Source organism: Rhipicephalus sanguineus, chromosome 1 (assembly GCF_013339695.2).
Source record: "Rhipicephalus sanguineus isolate Rsan-2018 chromosome 1, BIME_Rsan_1.4, whole genome shotgun sequence".
In the NCBI taxonomy this organism is placed as follows: Eukaryota; Metazoa; Arthropoda; class Arachnida; order Ixodida; family Ixodidae; genus Rhipicephalus; species Rhipicephalus sanguineus.
In genome coordinates this window covers 187,121,579-187,138,180 of record NC_051176.1, presented here as the reverse complement: position 1 = coordinate 187,138,180, position 16,602 = coordinate 187,121,579, and the positions used below count along the sequence as shown (strand labels likewise).

The window sequence follows — 16,602 nt, the reverse complement described above, 5'->3', positions numbered from 1 at the left end:
GCTCCGCGTCTTACGCCTTTCACGTTCACGAATTCTAACGTCTTTCGGCCTCTTCACGCTCACGAAAGTTCTCTTACGCCGAAAAACCCTTTTCGCCCTTCTTATATCCCTCCCAGGCCCTCACTCATCTCCTCCTCCCTCCTTCTCTGCATGATCTCAAGTATCGCTCGCTTTCGCTTCGCACGGCCCAGAGTAAGGTCGAGTTCTTCACAAATTTCGATGAGTTCCTTCACTTTAAGGTTCTCCGTCCGTTCACACTAGCCTCTTGCTATTTGCCCTCGTTAGAATCTGCTTGCCGTATCCTCTATAAGTCTACTAATAGACACGCAAGCAATTCTCAACCTGCCGTGTTTACATCCGCCGCATTAACTTTGGTGTCAAAGCGCTCAGACTTGGCTCCAATCAATCAAAGCTCCCTCCAATGTTTCATACAACCTTCTCTAAACTACGATAACCTGTGCTAGAGAAGTCTGGTGAATTGAAGGGAAAACATCAGGCACTCACCGCATCGAGGTAGCTGACGCCGGCCGATCCCGCAGCTGCCATCCACTGTTGGGTATCAGGTGTCTCAGCTTGCGACTGCTTCTGCGCAGAGCTGATAGACGAAGCGATCAAGGCGACGGTGAGTTAAGGCAAATTTATATACATATAAACAGAGGCGTTACGTATTCGGCGCTGGGGCCGACAGCTTATCGGGCTCGCACAGCGGTGCGACGACGACCCGGGATTTCTGCTCTCGCTGTCTCTCTCTCCGCGCAGCTTGGTTCTTTTATAGCCCTGGGCGATCGCTTGCATCAGCCAGGAGCTCGAAGCCTCCAATCAGGAACCGCCGTTGGTCGCTGGCTCGAACCGGATACGCGGATGAGAGGGCTTGCCGCACGTTGCGGGAGAGATTCCGTCGGTTGCGTCAGACGCAGCGCCGGAGTTGCCGGGGATTGCGTAAGACTCCCGCCTCGTTGCATAAGCGGGTGTTGACGCTGGTTGCATCAGACGTTCTACCAGCTTGAATGCCTTGTCGAAGCAAGGAAGTTTGGGTTGGGAGCCCTGGCATAACAGTATCGGGTGTCTCAGCTTGCGACTGCTTCTACGCAGAGCTGATAGACCGAAGCGATCAAGGCGACGGTGAGTTAAGGCAAATTTATATACATATAAACAGAGGCGTTACATATTCGGCACTGGGGCCGACAGCTTACAGGGCTCGCACAGAGGTGTGACGACGACCCGGGATTTCTTCGTTCGTTGTCTCTCTCTCTCCGCGCAACTTGGTTCTTTTATAGCCCTGGCCCGAGTCCTTGCATCAGCCAGTAGTTCTAAGCCTCCATCAGGAACCGCCGTTGGTCACTGGCTCGAACCGGATCCGTAGAGGAGAGGGCTTGGCGCACGTTGCGTGAGAAATTTCCGTCGGTTGCGTCAGACGCATCCCCGGAGTTGCCGGGGATTGCGTAAGACTCCCGCCTCGTTGCATCAGCTGGTGTTGACGCTGGTTGCATCAGACAGTCTATCGATGTTGACGCTGGTTGCGTCAGACATTCTACCAGCTCGAATGTCTTGTCGAAGTAAGGAAGTTTGGGTTGGGAGCCCTGGCATAACAGACTGCGGCGCCTGAGCTACGTTGGCTGCGCGCTCCAGCCAAGCAGACTGCTGAAGTGGATGCTGGAACAACTCTGGTACCTGCATCACCTCGAGTTATCGCTCGTCGAAGCCTGCGAGTTGTTCGTCGACTCCGTCGTCACCTGTATGTCGAGGTGAGCGGCGAGCTCAACTTCGACCTTCTCTGGGAGCTTCTGGTCTTCTGCCCGAATCTAACCGATTTTCACGTTCACTTCGTGCGTGGAACCTTCTCGACTACTCTGGAGCACTGTCGCGGCTTTATGAACAGCTGGACCAACTGGAAGCGTTCACGTTCACATCCGAATTGCCGGCCTCCGTTCCGTTTCCCTACGGGCCGGATCCATCATTGCCGTTCACGACCTGCGCTACCGTCCTGCGCCAACGTCCGTCACGACAGGTCCCACAACTGGTGGAGCTGCGTCGAACTGAGTCAGCACGTACTCAGCCGGCATCGAGCGCTCATTCTTCCAACACAGCTGTTCGCGTTTGCCGCTGTCGACTTACTGGTAGAGACGCTCTTATGGGCGTCCTTATGGCAGGCGATCCGGCGACACAGCTGGGCACGCATCCACGAGCTCTGTCTCCTGCTTTTACCGCCGCGGCCCACTATGCTGACGTGACCGAAGGCGGGAGCCGGGTGCCGCGACTACCTGCAACAATTATTCTTCGCGCTGGATAGCATCGCCGAGCTGAACGTCAGTTCGTTTCACTTTCGCCTCGACATCGACCTGAAACGACTTCTCATGGACACCCCTCTGGGGCGCAGCCTGCTTGCGATCTCAGTGCCTCCGTGTTGGTTTCCGAGGCAGTCCTTTGTCCGCTTGCTGCCGTTTGCTTGCCCCAACCCTAAGGACCTGGACGTGCGCATCGGAAGCCGAGAAGGTTACTTGCGGTGCACTATTGCCACAATGTCCTCTACAGGACAGTGCCCGTCCACGAACCGTCCGACGTGCCCACTATAGTATCGCGAGGCTGACCCTCGTGACGTGACTTATAAGGTACTAATGTGGTACTTCCAGACTTACAAAGCTGTTAAAACGCTTCGATTTGCCGAGTGGCGCCTTCTCGAAAGCCCTCAATACGGCCGTTTGTGCGGGCGTCTTGGCGAGGGAGTAGCTCTCCGTTGCCTCGTGCTACAGCATGAAAACCTGCCGATCAACGATCCGCAGCTTCTGGTGAGTCTTCCTATTCTCGACCCTCTCAAGAGCGGCACTTATTGACGCGTTCACTATTCACAATGGCGTGATTCGTTCGTTTGTCTTTTTTTGTTGTTTTTAAGCTCTCGCGACATTAACTGTCGCGCGCAACCTGACTGTGTCTTGCCTTGAAAAAACATGACTATGATTATCAGCGATCACACTGAAATGCCATCAACGGCACATAGAACGTCGCCAGGGCGCAAGGCCAATTGTCTTCCCCGACTAAGAAAGGCCCCCTTTCCGGTGATTTGGCCCCGTGAAGCCGTCGCGGAGGCACGATGGTACGGTGCTCGTCGGCTGTCCCGAAGGCTGCGGATTCGACACCGTCGGTCGCATTTCCGATGGAGGCGAAAACGCTAGACGCCCGTGTAATTAAGTTTAGCAGCGTGTAGAAGAATCCCAGGAAAGTAACTCGCAGTATCCCACTACGGTGTGCTTCATAATCATATCGTGGCTTTGGCACGTGAAACCCCAGCAGTTTCTTTTTGGCCAAATTTGAATGGTGTCGGTCAACTCGGAGTTATGTTATTTCGAAGGCAAACGGCGTACGAAAGCTCGACGGGGCCTTCTGCACCCGTGACATCAAAATTATTATGACGTGTTCGGTGTGGCCGATACCGCCCAGTCCCTTTCCTTAAACATGTATCTTTTGTTTTCTAGAAGCATGAGCAAATTGCGTGTTCCTAAACCTGCTTCCACCTTTCTGCAAGTCTTCGCACGTGTATCTTTGTCTGTTTTTATGCTTCTTTCATTAGCGGGCGTAACTCGTTGAACTGTAACGCGCGCATGCATGCACATTTAATTTGCGAAGACGTCACCCGTGTTGTTTACCTTGTAACGGTCTTATCGGGCTCACACATAGACGTCTATGCTTATTTATTGATTCAGTTTTTTTATCTCACATGCATCGTTCCATGACCCTAGGCCAGCTTGGGCCACATGACAAGCCTGCAGCACCTGTCCCTTCTGACGTCGATGCAGGTCTCGGACGCCGATGCATCTAAATGTGTCTATGGCTGCGTCGCCCGCTAAGCTCAGCTGAAGTGCCTGCACATGCACTACAGACGCGACACCGGCGGCTTGGAGCAACGAGTCACATGGTTGAAACGATGCCAAGACGAAGTCCTCTTACGAGGCAGACCCTGCTTCGCGTGTTGCTCGACAGCGACGTTCATCGGAGTCGTCAAGCCGTTCAATCGCGACTGTGAGGCGTACCTGTAAGCCTAACTAAGGGATACACCTGCTATGAAAGTTTCCCTTAATCCGATTTTAAAGTAATAAGTGTTGGAGCATGAAAGGTCGGAGCATTATAGTTTAGAGTTTGATGCTTCCGGATGTAAACATTAATTGGACGCGTTTCAATAAAGGGTTCGACAAGTTGGTGTGTTCTGCAAACGATACTTTGTTTCTAACCAGGCATTTTCTTGAGTTTTTATTTACTTTTTAAAACTTTTGCTCATGTATATATAGTGTGTTCATAATAATCATGTATTCGTCGTTTTTTAGTATGGTTCTTTGAATCTGTGTAATACTTTTCTCCTATGGGCGATACTTTCGCTATTGTTTCTTTTTTCTGCACGAGACTGCTAATTCTTATAACCTTTTTTGTATTGAAACCATCACTAGCCGCTTAGGCTATGGGTCCAAATATTTGTGTATGCATTTTTCCTATTATGGTGTAATAAAAAGTCACAGTTTCGCCGCAACGGCGAAGCAATGAATGCGATAGCAATAAATTGGAATGTAACGCGAAGAACGGAAAGCAGCTCGAAATTGCCAGCGCGTCGCTCGAGCCCAAAGGACGCACGAAAAGAACGCACACAAGACGAGTGCGAACTAATGCGTCACAGCTCGACACTTGAAGCGCAGTGCTCAAACATAAAGCAGGACGCACTAAACGAACGAACAGGTACACACAAGACGAGCGCTAACTAATTGTCACAGTTGTTACTTATTTCTGTTTGAACAGCGCGCTCCTTTCGCAAACGCGCCCGCTGCAGCGAGCGCAGTGAACTTCGTACCCCCCGCTCCACCCCAGAGGCCGCCCCTTCTTTCCTCGAGATGAGCGCACGAAGGCGACCACGCCCTGTAGCAACGTTACTAGAACAAACTCAGTTTCAAAGCTCCGTATCTCCGCCAGCGGAGGATGGTGGTCCGAACGGTGGTCGCGAGAACTAGCGGCGCTGCAGTCACGTCTTGCGCCACTATCGGCGCGTCGTCTGCTGCCACGGCGTAACGCGGTGGTCCACCGCGCAGTTGCTCGCGGCAACTTTCTAATTGTACTAGTGGCAAACTCAAACATTTATGATTCTTCCAGCCGACGTTCGCGCATCTCATTTGCGGACTACTTAGGTGGATATGCATAAGGTCGTCTGTATGCAATGGCCCGCGTGCGTTGCTCATTGATTGTCCAAGAATCGATGTTCGGTCTATATTTCAGCTGTCTACATTGCGCTTAACTTCCAAGCATAGGAGTTTCTAAGTGAATGGGGGTTTTCAGCGTAATTTTTATAACTACCACTACAATTTTAGCCGCTGCCGTCTTATCTAGACAAAGAACAACCCAACACGTTTGTAAAAGCCTTTACAGTGTACAGTGGCGGTGCCGGGAGGGGGGGGGAGGCACACCGGGCCCGTGCCCCCCCCCCCGAAATCTTTTTTTCTGCCATGCGTTACAGAGCACGAAATCACACTCGACCACACTTACCTGCCCGGACCCCACGGCAGATCAAGGGCGTGCCCCCCCCCCCCCCCCCGAAAAAAATTTCTACTTATGCCACTGATAGTGTACAAAGAAGGGTACTTACTCGAGATACAAAAACGTTCTACAAAAACAGTGCTCATGTTGTAGTGGTGCAGAACTATCGGTACATTGACTATGGATAGCAGTCGATAGTTTTTTTTTTTTTTTTTTTTGAAACTATATCGATAGTGTAAAGAAACTATCGATAGTACTGCTATCGACAAACTATCGATAGTACAATCGGTAGGACCATCGGTAATATTACTTGCGATATTACTGCCACGCGTGTTTATTGCTTTGTTTTGATGTATACGGGTTTCACCAACTAAGACTGTTTGCGGCGTTTGACGCAGACCGCTCCGCAATGCTTGAGAAGCTTCGCGATTGTTTGCGATCATTTTGTTAAGATTACGCGCCGGTTTATTCGAGGGCTTACGCGAGCACCAGCGATAACGCTGGAAGGTTCGATGACCAATGTATAAAAGACGAAGTGTTCTACCTATTATCAGAATACTCGACAGCCGGCTACTGTTCTCGCCGCTATCAGTGCGCAGCGTGTATCGTTTGTATTTTGAGTTTCGATTTTCTGGACACAAGTTCGCCCAAGAGCTCCGTATTCCCCAGTCTTTCTGCAGCATTCTTCACCCTCACAACCACGTGACAAACAATCCGTAGTGGTATGAATAATGATGTTGTTGCCGGCTGGCTGGCCATAATTTCCAAAATATTTGCGATAGCCTACTATCACTTAATTTACGAGCAATGTTTGGCTAGAGAAATAAATTATATCCGCAGTGAAAATGGTGGTATATAACAATCAATAAATTCACATTCAAAAACAACCGGTTACACCTTACAATCAACAAACTTAGTTCTTGATAATTTCTTCTATTTTGAAATCAGAAAATGCAATATAAACTTGAAGCCACGAAGTTCCACCACGCGTAACGGCTTCCTTTCCGGTACAGTTGAACTGTTTGACTTTATGATCACGTGTCAGCGAAGCACTCTGTTGAAGAACACAAGCATGTCAACTTTCTTACCTTCAGCCAGCTCCTCCGGCTCCACTATGTACCACGCGCGCGGAGAACCATATCGATAGTACTTACTACCGATAGCGTTATCGATAGCATTTTTACCATCGACAGTTCGATAGTGACTCCGCTATCGATAGTACCATCGATAGTTCTGCATCACTATCATGTTGACTACAATTTCTTTAAAAAAAACTTTCTCGGAAAACATCACCAATGCTTTGCAATGTTAACAAGACATGTTTTCGCGACGGTTAAAGGGATACTGACCCAAAATCGGAAACTTTTACGAGAACAAGGTAAATAAAATCTCAGAGTGCGATTACATTAGGTAGATTTGCTGAACTCGTAAGACTGCCTGAGCTTGATTTCATCAACAACAAGCGTCCCCAACGCTGTATTTGGAGGCTGCTTGCTCATTTGCCGTTGTATGGCTTCCAAGCACACGACTTGAAATCTGTATTTACATGGAATGCCCTTCTGTATTTGCGTGAGCCGGCTCACTGTGCCGGTTCATCAGCAGCTTGTAGGCTCGCGCGCTGGCGATTCGTACAAGCAGGCAGTTAAGCAACCATTCTGCGTTGTATCGCATTCCACATGGTGCCTTTGCCTTGATTTTGCGGAATGCAGTTGCAACCGCAAGCTTTTGAAGCGGTGGAAGACAGTCCACCTGGTTTTTCAGGCACTCCTCCGAGGTCGTTTCTATCTTTCCTTTCAGTTCCACGATTTCTTTCTTCTGCTTCTCGCGAACTGCTGTGGCCCTAAGCAACATTCTTCTAAGGTTCTTCATCTTGAGCTTCTCAACGGCTGCCTTCGCTGGTCTGTGCAGTCACATCTTTCCACGGTGCCTTAAACAATTCGGACAGATCGGCCGTCATGTGTGCACCGAGCAGTTCTTCGCGCGTACTCTGTCGCTAGAAGAGTCGTCAGTATTGACTCCTTCGCACAACTTCAGTTTTTCAACTTCAACGAGCAGATGTCCATGCCCGCAGCACTTCTTACACCGTACGACAGCCGTTTGCGTTGCGTGCTGCAGCCGTTCACTATGCAGTTAAACTGCTCGTCAACTACAATTGTCTTTTGCACAAGTAAGCCTCCGTTCACGAGCCGGCGAGTATAAAATATTCCGCACATCTTTTTCGATACCTCGTCGTAAATTCTCTCGAAAATCCATTGCTTTGAAGGCAGCGCGACAGTTGACAACTGATCGAATGTCAGTGTGATGCAACTCTCAGTCTCGGTAGCGTAGGAAATCGCCAGTCTCAGTAGCGCAGGTAATCGCCTGCCTTTCGTTTTGCTGTTCTATTTCTGGCGGCTCCTCCATACTGGGCACTGGGCTTTCGCGGGACGCCGTGCGTTTTTGGGGGGATTTGCGCCTTGATCCCGAATATGTTGGCTTCGAAATGTTGGGTGGAAGTTCGGCACGGCACCGGGCGCGAGTTCCCACTTTCCACGTGAGATCAAAACGTCTTGTCTCGCAACAACATGACGATAGTGCTTTGCAATGTCGTCACTCTCAAAATGAACGTCACAGACCTTGCATTTCGCAGTAAGCTTTCTATCTTTGCTAAGGTCCCACCTTTTCCGAAGGTCGTGGGATCGAATCCCAGCCGCGGCGGCTGCATTTTCGATGGAGGCGAAAATGCTTGAGGCCCGTGTACTTAGATTTAGGTGCACGTTAAAGAACCCCAGGTGGTCGAAATTTCCGGAGCCCTTCACTACGGCGTCTCTCATGATCATATCGTGGTTTTGGGACGTTACACCCCAGATATTATTATTATTATTATTATTATTATTATTATTATTATTATTATTATTATTATTATTATTATTATTATTATTATTATGTTCCCACCTTTTGAATTGCGTGGGGTGTTTTGGAGGTCCGAAGAAGTGTCGTGAAGCGGAGTCGTCGTTGCTGTAGCCGCTCTTGCAGCCCGGCGCAAAGCAACTCGGCATACCGCAACGTGAATCTATTCGTCCTCGTTACGCTTCGTACATCATGCACATGTCTTCGTACAAGACACTAAGCCTGGTCAAGAACAGGCGCAAAAATAACGAGCGAACAAAGCGCAGACGTCGCTGTAACCCACGTGCGCTCGTACGTCGCCGGCGCCGATCACAACAAGCGCCAGCCGCGGGAGCTAGACGTGACTGCAGCGCCACTAGTTCTCACGACCGCCGCGCGGACCGCCTCTCCAGTGGAGCTTTTAAACTGAGTTTGTTCTAGTAACGTTGCCCTGTAGGGCGAACAGCAACAGCGTTCGCAGGAGCGGGCGGCGATGTTTAAAGCGCGCTACGTGCGCACGTCACGCCATCTATGTGGTCACTAAAAAGCATGCTGAAGTAAATGGTGTATATAAATAGCTCGCCGTTAGCAGTCTGAAAGACGCTGCTGTTCGTGGTCTGACGCCGCACACTGGCAAGCGAGAGGTCGCACGTTCGAGTCCGTGCGTCGGAGAGTTTTTCTTAATTATTTTTTAGGCTTATATATATATATATATATTTGATTCAGCGGTTTCTTCATTCCTGAAGGTTATTCCACCGTGTCGCAGACAGCACCGCGTGGTCTTCTTTACTACATGTACTTCTTAAGGTGAAAGCCTTAGGTGCCTCATCAAACACGAGAAGTGACCGTCATCGGCGCAGACAAGAGCGGTGGAAAGAACCATAACGTGATGACGTCACCCATCACGTAATTACTTCATGGCAGCTCTTACCGATGTACTCGGGAAAGCAGAAATCATTTCCATTTTTCTTTTTTCCCCAGCCGACAGCAAAATTGCCGAGTCCCGCTGCATTGAAAGGCGCCTCAACGGAACGTTGAAATGTGCCACCTATGGGGGGCGTTCCGCCGAAAACATTTTTCAAATCTGATTAATTACTAGACACGTCGGAAGGGATTGCAGTGTCCTTTATGTAGCTCTTCCGGCCCTTTACTACGCGTTCTTGAAATAGCTCTGAAAAAAAAAAAAAGCTCACGGGGTCTCTGGCGCATACCCCCCAGACGACGCGAAGGCGAAAGCCGTATTTTTCTTTTTCTTCTCAGTTGATGGATTGATTCTATCATTGATGCTATTATCCTACGTATAGTAACTGTAGTACAGTAACTGCAAAGGGAAGAAAAAAAGTGCATCGAAAAAGCAACTTGCCGCTTGCAGACATTGTACCTACAGCCTTCGGATAAACTGCCCAGTCGTCTGCCAAAGCGCCCGCCGCTTTAGCTCAAATGATACAGCATTGGACGCGAATTGATAACATACCATGCACCACCGAATACCAAAATAATAGCTGATACGACCCCCAATTTGTTAGTAATTTCTATCGTTCTTTCAAAGTCATGCCAGCGTAGCCTGAACACCGATCTGGCAACACGCGCCGACTGCCTTTTCATCGTGGCAAACCGCAGTGTGCGACTGCAGGTGCTGCAGGCATAGGCGGTCAGAAGAATGGGTCTGACGGAATGGACCCGTCGGCGAGCTAAGTTCAGTGATTACACAGATACAACGCGGGGAGTCAGAGCATTGTCAGCAAAGCATCGCGTCCATATGGATCCTAAAGCAAAGAAAATACTGCCATCCGTACTCCTCCGACGGGGTCCGGGACTCGCAGGAAGTAACACGCATGCCGCGTGCTGCAAGGCATGCCGTGGCTCCGGAAGTCTATCGCGGCAGGGGGGGGGGGGGGCTCGAGATACCCGCTAAGCCACGATTTCCGGCTTGTCCCAGGTAATGTTTGGAACCATATTCTAATGTGCACTCACACAAACAAGTGCGCACGCGCACAAAGCACACACGTGCACGGACGTTTCTGATTTGTTCATACTTAGACTTTACAGAGAAGATTTGTCAGCTTCAGGATGGGCATCTTAACCATGACCATTGTTATCATTTCTTTTATTGCGATAGCAATTATATGGACAGTCTCGATGGGTTTTTGCCGTCGCCGTTGCCGTCGCAGTCATGTCCTTCCGGTATGAAGTCCAAATTGATAAGATCCCCCCGCGCATTGTTGTTCTACCTCGGGTAAAAGCGCACGAGCGGGGCGACGAACGCGGCCGAAGCAGAGATCAAACGAGCCGGCCCGTTTCCGTCGCTCGGACGGTGCATGCGATAACATCACCCCGCTCGGGAGGCCTGCCGTCGAAGAAGACAGGAAACGCCCCGCCGTCTTTAACGACCATGAAAAAAGACCCGAGGTGGGGAGCGGGTGGGGGGGGGGGGGGTGTGGTTGTCGCGCGAGCAGCCACTACTTTGAACTTTGGATTTAAGGGCGCGGTCGCGATCGCTGGCGCGCGCGCTATCTCGAAAGCCATCACAGCGGGCGGTTCGTATACGGAGAGCATCTTCCTGGAGCGGCCGTATTCTCTTACACCAGCGTTTTGTAGTTACGCGAGATCGGATACAAAACAGTTTCACTTCGTGTAACGCTACAATTTGTTGCTATCGCATTCATTGCTTCGCCCTTGCGGTGAAACTGTGACTTTTTTTTTTACTCTGCTAACTTTTTCTATTAAATTAGGAACAAATGTCTCGTAGTAATTTGCATTTTTTGAATTAGTAAAACACCTTTCTCTATAGGCATATCCATAGCGATAAAATAACTCCAAACAATCATGTCGGTTGTGTATACGGTTTAGGTCACGATGCGAAAGGTAGCACTCCCTGGATGTCTCTATAATTTGACTAAGGCTGCACAATAAAATATATGCATATTTGCTACTTAGCTGCTTTGAAATGGCTGTTTCCGCTACCGTGGCTTATGACTGATTTTTTAAATATTACTTTAGTTGAACAAAAGGCTTGTATTTCTAGTGCATTTCTAGCATCACATCAACAAAGACGTCATTTCCTATCTTCAAACAAAAACAATCACACATAAATTAGAACGATTTACACTAACAATGTTTATTTATTAAAGTGAGCCTTCACAATTACATATACGATCTGTTTAATCATCTGACGCACATTATGAAGAACGGAAAGATGCAATTCATTAAAAAATTTCCCTAAGGCAATCGTCCCCCTTTCACAATACATAGACGAATGCATTTAGTTCAGCACTTCCCGCACGCAAGGAAGGAAGGAAGGAAAACGGGAGAGAGGAAAGACAGGGATGTTAACCAGTTTGGCATAACCGGTATGCTACCCTGTACAGGGGGAAGGGATGGGGGAGATCGAAAGAAGAGTAAAGAAAGAAAGAAAGAGAGGGGAACACACACGCACACACATAACGTCACAGCGCAGAGCGGCAGTCTTGTGCGGTATGCGGCACGCAAGAAAATTTTAATTGGCGATATGTATGTCAACTGAAGTTATACAGTGTAGACGAATGCACATTTAACGATGCAGATAAGCACAAGGGGTATAAGTGGGAACAAAAAAGATAATGTATCATGGACTCACAAATAGGTGTTACACATTAGTAAAATTGTGTACGATGACATAGTGCATTACGGAAATGACAACAGCTAGAAATATGTGGAATAAGGAAGCAAACAAAAATACGTCTATATTGGATTGATAATTAAATGCGCCAGTGCGTCGATTACAAACCCAGGACACTGAGTACTCGACCATAACTGGGTTGCGAAAAAAAAATACACAGAGCATGAACCAAACGTTGCTGAGCGTTCGGCCGTTTTCGTGATAAATTCGTTGATGACTTTATTCAGAGATAACATTCCCGTTCTTTCCCGGTGGGTGTGCAGGAGGAGAAGATGAGTGAGACGGGTCAGCATCATGCGACTGCGAAGACATGTCTTCACTCGCCGGAGTGCACTAAAATAGCGCTCTCCTGATGCCGCATATCAGCTGGTACTGTCAATAAAAGCTGCACAAGTTTTACAACCTGGTCCAAAAGATTCCGAACTGTTTGAGACTCGGGCCTCAGTTGTTCAGCCACATCTTCAACAGCGTTCACACCTTCCCCAGAAATAACTGATGAAAGGAGTACAAGCTGTGCCACAAGCATATCTAGATCAAAATCTGTGCTGTGGACTCCGAGCGCTTCTTTCAGTTCCTCCTAGGTTAATCGCTGTCCACGTGCACTGCTGACGGTCGCACATTCGAGCTTTACCAGAAACTCCATGCCAGATTGGTCGAACCGATTTTTTATTTCGGATGTCACGCAGTCAACTAGAACTCTTTTCGGAGCTTTGTCTTTGAATCCAATACCACTGGAGGAGCAGGCTTACTTGACTGCTCAAATCGCGTGGGCGGTTTTACGCGTCTGGCGACCGCGGCTTCACTCTCATCAAGGCCCAACCTCATGGCGGCATTTTGTCTTTCTTCAAAAACTCGATCAAAGCCGTCCTCTGTTCTCAGGTACGCCATGGTCTGACACAGTGCTTTAGCTGCCTGTTTGGTTCCTTCTTTGTGTCCCGTCTACTGCGCAGTTCGCTAGGAGATGAAACCTTACCAACTCGCCGAGCTTTCAACGCCTGTTAGACTTACAGTTGGAGGCGCATGGTTTTAACTTAGAAAATACATTCTCCCCTGAGGTCAAATGTTTTCACACGCCACAGTCGGAGAGACGGGGAGCTTTCAGATTCAGCGCTCTTGTTTTTTCCGTCTAGGTGGAGCTGGAGGAAGATTTTAGTTGTAGTGATAGGAATAATGTAGATTGCTCAGTATTGCTGCAGTATTTGTGTGTGATTCGTGTGTATAATTATATCAGGAGACCACAACTGCTATATATTAGGCTACGCATGCTCAGATTTCAGCGATATTTCAAGATTGTCCTTTTGAATACCCAGCTGGGACTCAGCAGGAACTGTTGCATGGGGCCTCATTTCGAAGATCAGCGATTGATGAACGCGGTTTTAACCACAGTTGGAAGTGAACAGGAATCGCAAGCGCTCTGCACTCATCGACATTGCAAATCTGGTATCCGACATTTCAAGGGAGCACTGCACACCAATAGAGGCAAAGGCGGCAACACAAGCGCTCACTAACAACAGTTGCTTTTGAGCGCTTTTGTCGCCGCCTTCGGCTCTTATGTCCCGGTTTGTTAGTGCTCTCTTTAGAATGTCGTACCAACTCGCCACCATTCAATCCTTCTAGGATATCTGACGAACTGCTTGCATCATTTCTTAGGCTTAGGTGCGGACTGCGACTCTGGATTCGTCATCACGGCAGAAATTATTGTGAATGAAAATGGCTGCAAATTATCTCTGTCCGTCAATTTATCTCTGCCTGTCAGGCAGCGACATGTCTAAATTTTAGCATCTTTCTGGCCGTAAGATGCTTGGTCTTCTTGTCACGCGACGGCATGTCAACTTTTTATAATTTTTTTAGAGTAACAAATAGATCTTAGCAGTGGCCACGTGGGCTGTCGATACGAACCGCGTTCTCTTAGGGACGCTTCCTTGTACGTCTCCGGCAGTCGGAGTGAGTAAAACGTGGCATTTCAATATCTCATCAGTAGGCAGCGCTTTATATGTGCTGCAACCACCAAGTGAAAGGAACTTCTCAACTTTTTTTCTGTGTTTTTTTTTTTACAACGCAACACACTCGATCACAGACTGCTTTTCTCGCTCGTTATTTCGCCACTTCTAATTCCAGTAAAAGTGCGCCCCCTGAGTTACAGGTTCATATCGCCAAGCGTGGGTTGGGAGGAAACAACACTCGTTTTCCCTTCTTACGTTTCTCCCTTCTTCTCTGTACACAATAGGGCTTATTATGAGGCGTGGTATTACAGCAGTAATTTTCGAAAAGCATGTGTTGTGCTCGGGCACTTTCGGCTCCATTGTGAGGAGCTGAACGCGCTTACAGCCAGAAAAAATATTCTTTGAACGAGTTTAGGTTTGGAAATATATTTTCGCAGGAAATCCAACCTACAGATTTCTGCAAAGTATTGATTTGTGGATTGCCAAATTAATTTTGTGTATAAAACACCGCTCACATGGATGCGGTGCTGCATTGGCCCAACCGGTCGATGCGTCATTGAAAGACTACGAAAGCATGCATACTCGCTCGAAGGATCGTTCACTAGTCATCTTACTGAGCTGCTAACCTACTTAATAGTGTACAAATGCAAAAATGTTATATCTTTTTTTTTCGGTAAGTATCTAACAGCCCCTTATCATGTCTAAAAACCAAGAATCCATCCCGTTATCAAGAACGGATGCTGCGATGAAGATTCGAGAGATTGCCAATGAAGACATAAAATCCTTGTGGAACACACCAAGTTTACAGCACACACGACTGCATAGACTGGACCCGTGTCGTCGACTTCGGCCTCCGTCCGGACTCTCTCGACTCGAGGCAACGGTGCTTTGTCGACTGTGGCTTGGTGTTGCTTTCACCAAATCTTTTGCCTTCAGAATCGGCATGGCAGAGAGTGCTACTTGCAGCCAGTGTGACAGCGAAGAAACGATAGACCACGTTCTTTGTCGCTGCTCTCGCTACAGCTCGCACAGACTGTCGCTAGCTGCTGCGTTGGCCCGCCTTGACGACAGACCCCTGTCGGAACAGTCAGTGCTGGAATGCCGACCTGAACTGTCTGCACAGCGAAAATCGTTTAAGGCCTTACTGAACTTTTTGCGTGCCAGTGGCCTATTGAATAGACTTTAGTACTCCCGCTCTACAGCCTCCTTTTGTTTATATTTTTTTGTCGCGCGCCTGCTCTTCTCTCCGCTGTCCTTTCCATCTTTCTCTCCCTTTCCCCCTCCCCTTAGTGTAGGGTAGCAAACCGGATGCTACAATTCTGGTTAACCTCCCTGCCTTTCTCTCGTTTTATTATCTCTCTCTCTCTCTCTCTCTCTCGTTTTCTGAAGCAGTTGCTGAAGCAGTGGAGACGTCTTTATAGCGCTCAGTCGCAGTTGCGGTTTCAGAGAGCACCGAGATCGGCCGAACCCAATCAGATCATTATGTAAACAGCCGGCAGAGGGAGTACACAGAACTGACTCACCAGCCAAGTGCTTTCCAGCGAAGGCTCCCTTAGTGCCGTGATAATCCCCTCTAAGCTATTGTTAACATGCGTGACCCCCACAAAATGCACGTTCGGGGGCCCACAATGAAGGAGCTCCCTCGTTCGGTTGAAAAGGTCTGCTAGTAGAAGCGCTCACAAGAACGATAGCTCCCCTGTATCCGCTCCCTTTCTTTATAAATTTTACTCCTCCCTCATTCCCTGATGTCCGCTGTTCAGGTGTCCGCTGTTCGAGTTAAGCAATTACAGCGGATATTCCTCATTCCTTTTCATTCCCTCCCCCAACCCTCCCGTTTTTTAAAGGGACACCGAACAAAAAATAGGAAAAATTTATGGAATCATTGAAATTCCACTCGGAAGGCGCAACTGTTCCGATAAGTATCGGAACAGTTTAATGAGGTATCTAAGGCTCTGGCCTTAACACAGTCAGGAAATGTGTCCGCAAATCCTCATAAGTCAGAATTTGCCTTTGTAATTACTTTTTCAAGCCAAGCTTGAATTGCCTGACCTGTGAAACTGGTGATGCTGTTCCAAAAAGCCCTCCTCACCCGCAGCTGGCGCGCACCGAAGAAACAAGGTACAAAACTAAATAAATTTTCTTTACGGGGCTGGGGTTTGAACCCGGGTTGCCCCGGTCCGAAAGGGAGTGCCTTGAAGACTAGACCGGGCACCCATGCTTGCCCAATGTGGACTGGGCTGAAGCATACGAATGCGTTCTACCGACGATGCAGAAAACAATTGGGAAGCAGTACACTTGCTACGGGCACTTCATTGAAATATTTCGTGCTGATGAACTAAAAGCTATCTGCTGGACAGCGCGTAAGGTCAATATCAGGAATTGCACATTTCAGGAAAATTCCAACTTGGAGAAAATTGAATTCCTAACCCGCGTTTTCGTGATTGCGTGATGGTCCTTTCGTTGGGCCGTTCTAGAGGCTGGCGAACGTTGGAATGAACATGAAAGACGCCATGCCGATTCAGCCCGAAAATAGCGTTCCGGGGACGGCGCCTACCTATAATAGGGACTTTTAGCTTGTACGCATACTTTTGAACGTTACCGGAATACAGGATTGCGTTTACCGTG

The 16,602-nt window shown here is 48.5% G+C and overlaps 1 protein-coding gene across 3 annotated transcripts in view; it reads left to right on the top strand.

Moving 5' to 3' along the window:
* The window catches only part of LOC119403918 (uncharacterized), a 177,857-nt gene extending 173,711 nt beyond the window's left edge, over positions 1-4,146 (top strand). For all 3 annotated transcript variants that reach the window (XR_007417087.1, XM_049418275.1, XM_049418270.1), the window contains one exon: positions 3,735-4,146. Coding sequence is in view for 2 of the 3 variants with exons in the window: in XM_049418275.1 (XP_049274232.1) it covers positions 3,735-3,842 (108 nt within the window). In the remaining variant the exon portion in view is untranslated. The remainder of the gene's footprint in view (positions 1-3,734) is intronic.
* Positions 4,147-16,602: the final 12,456 nt, after the last annotated feature.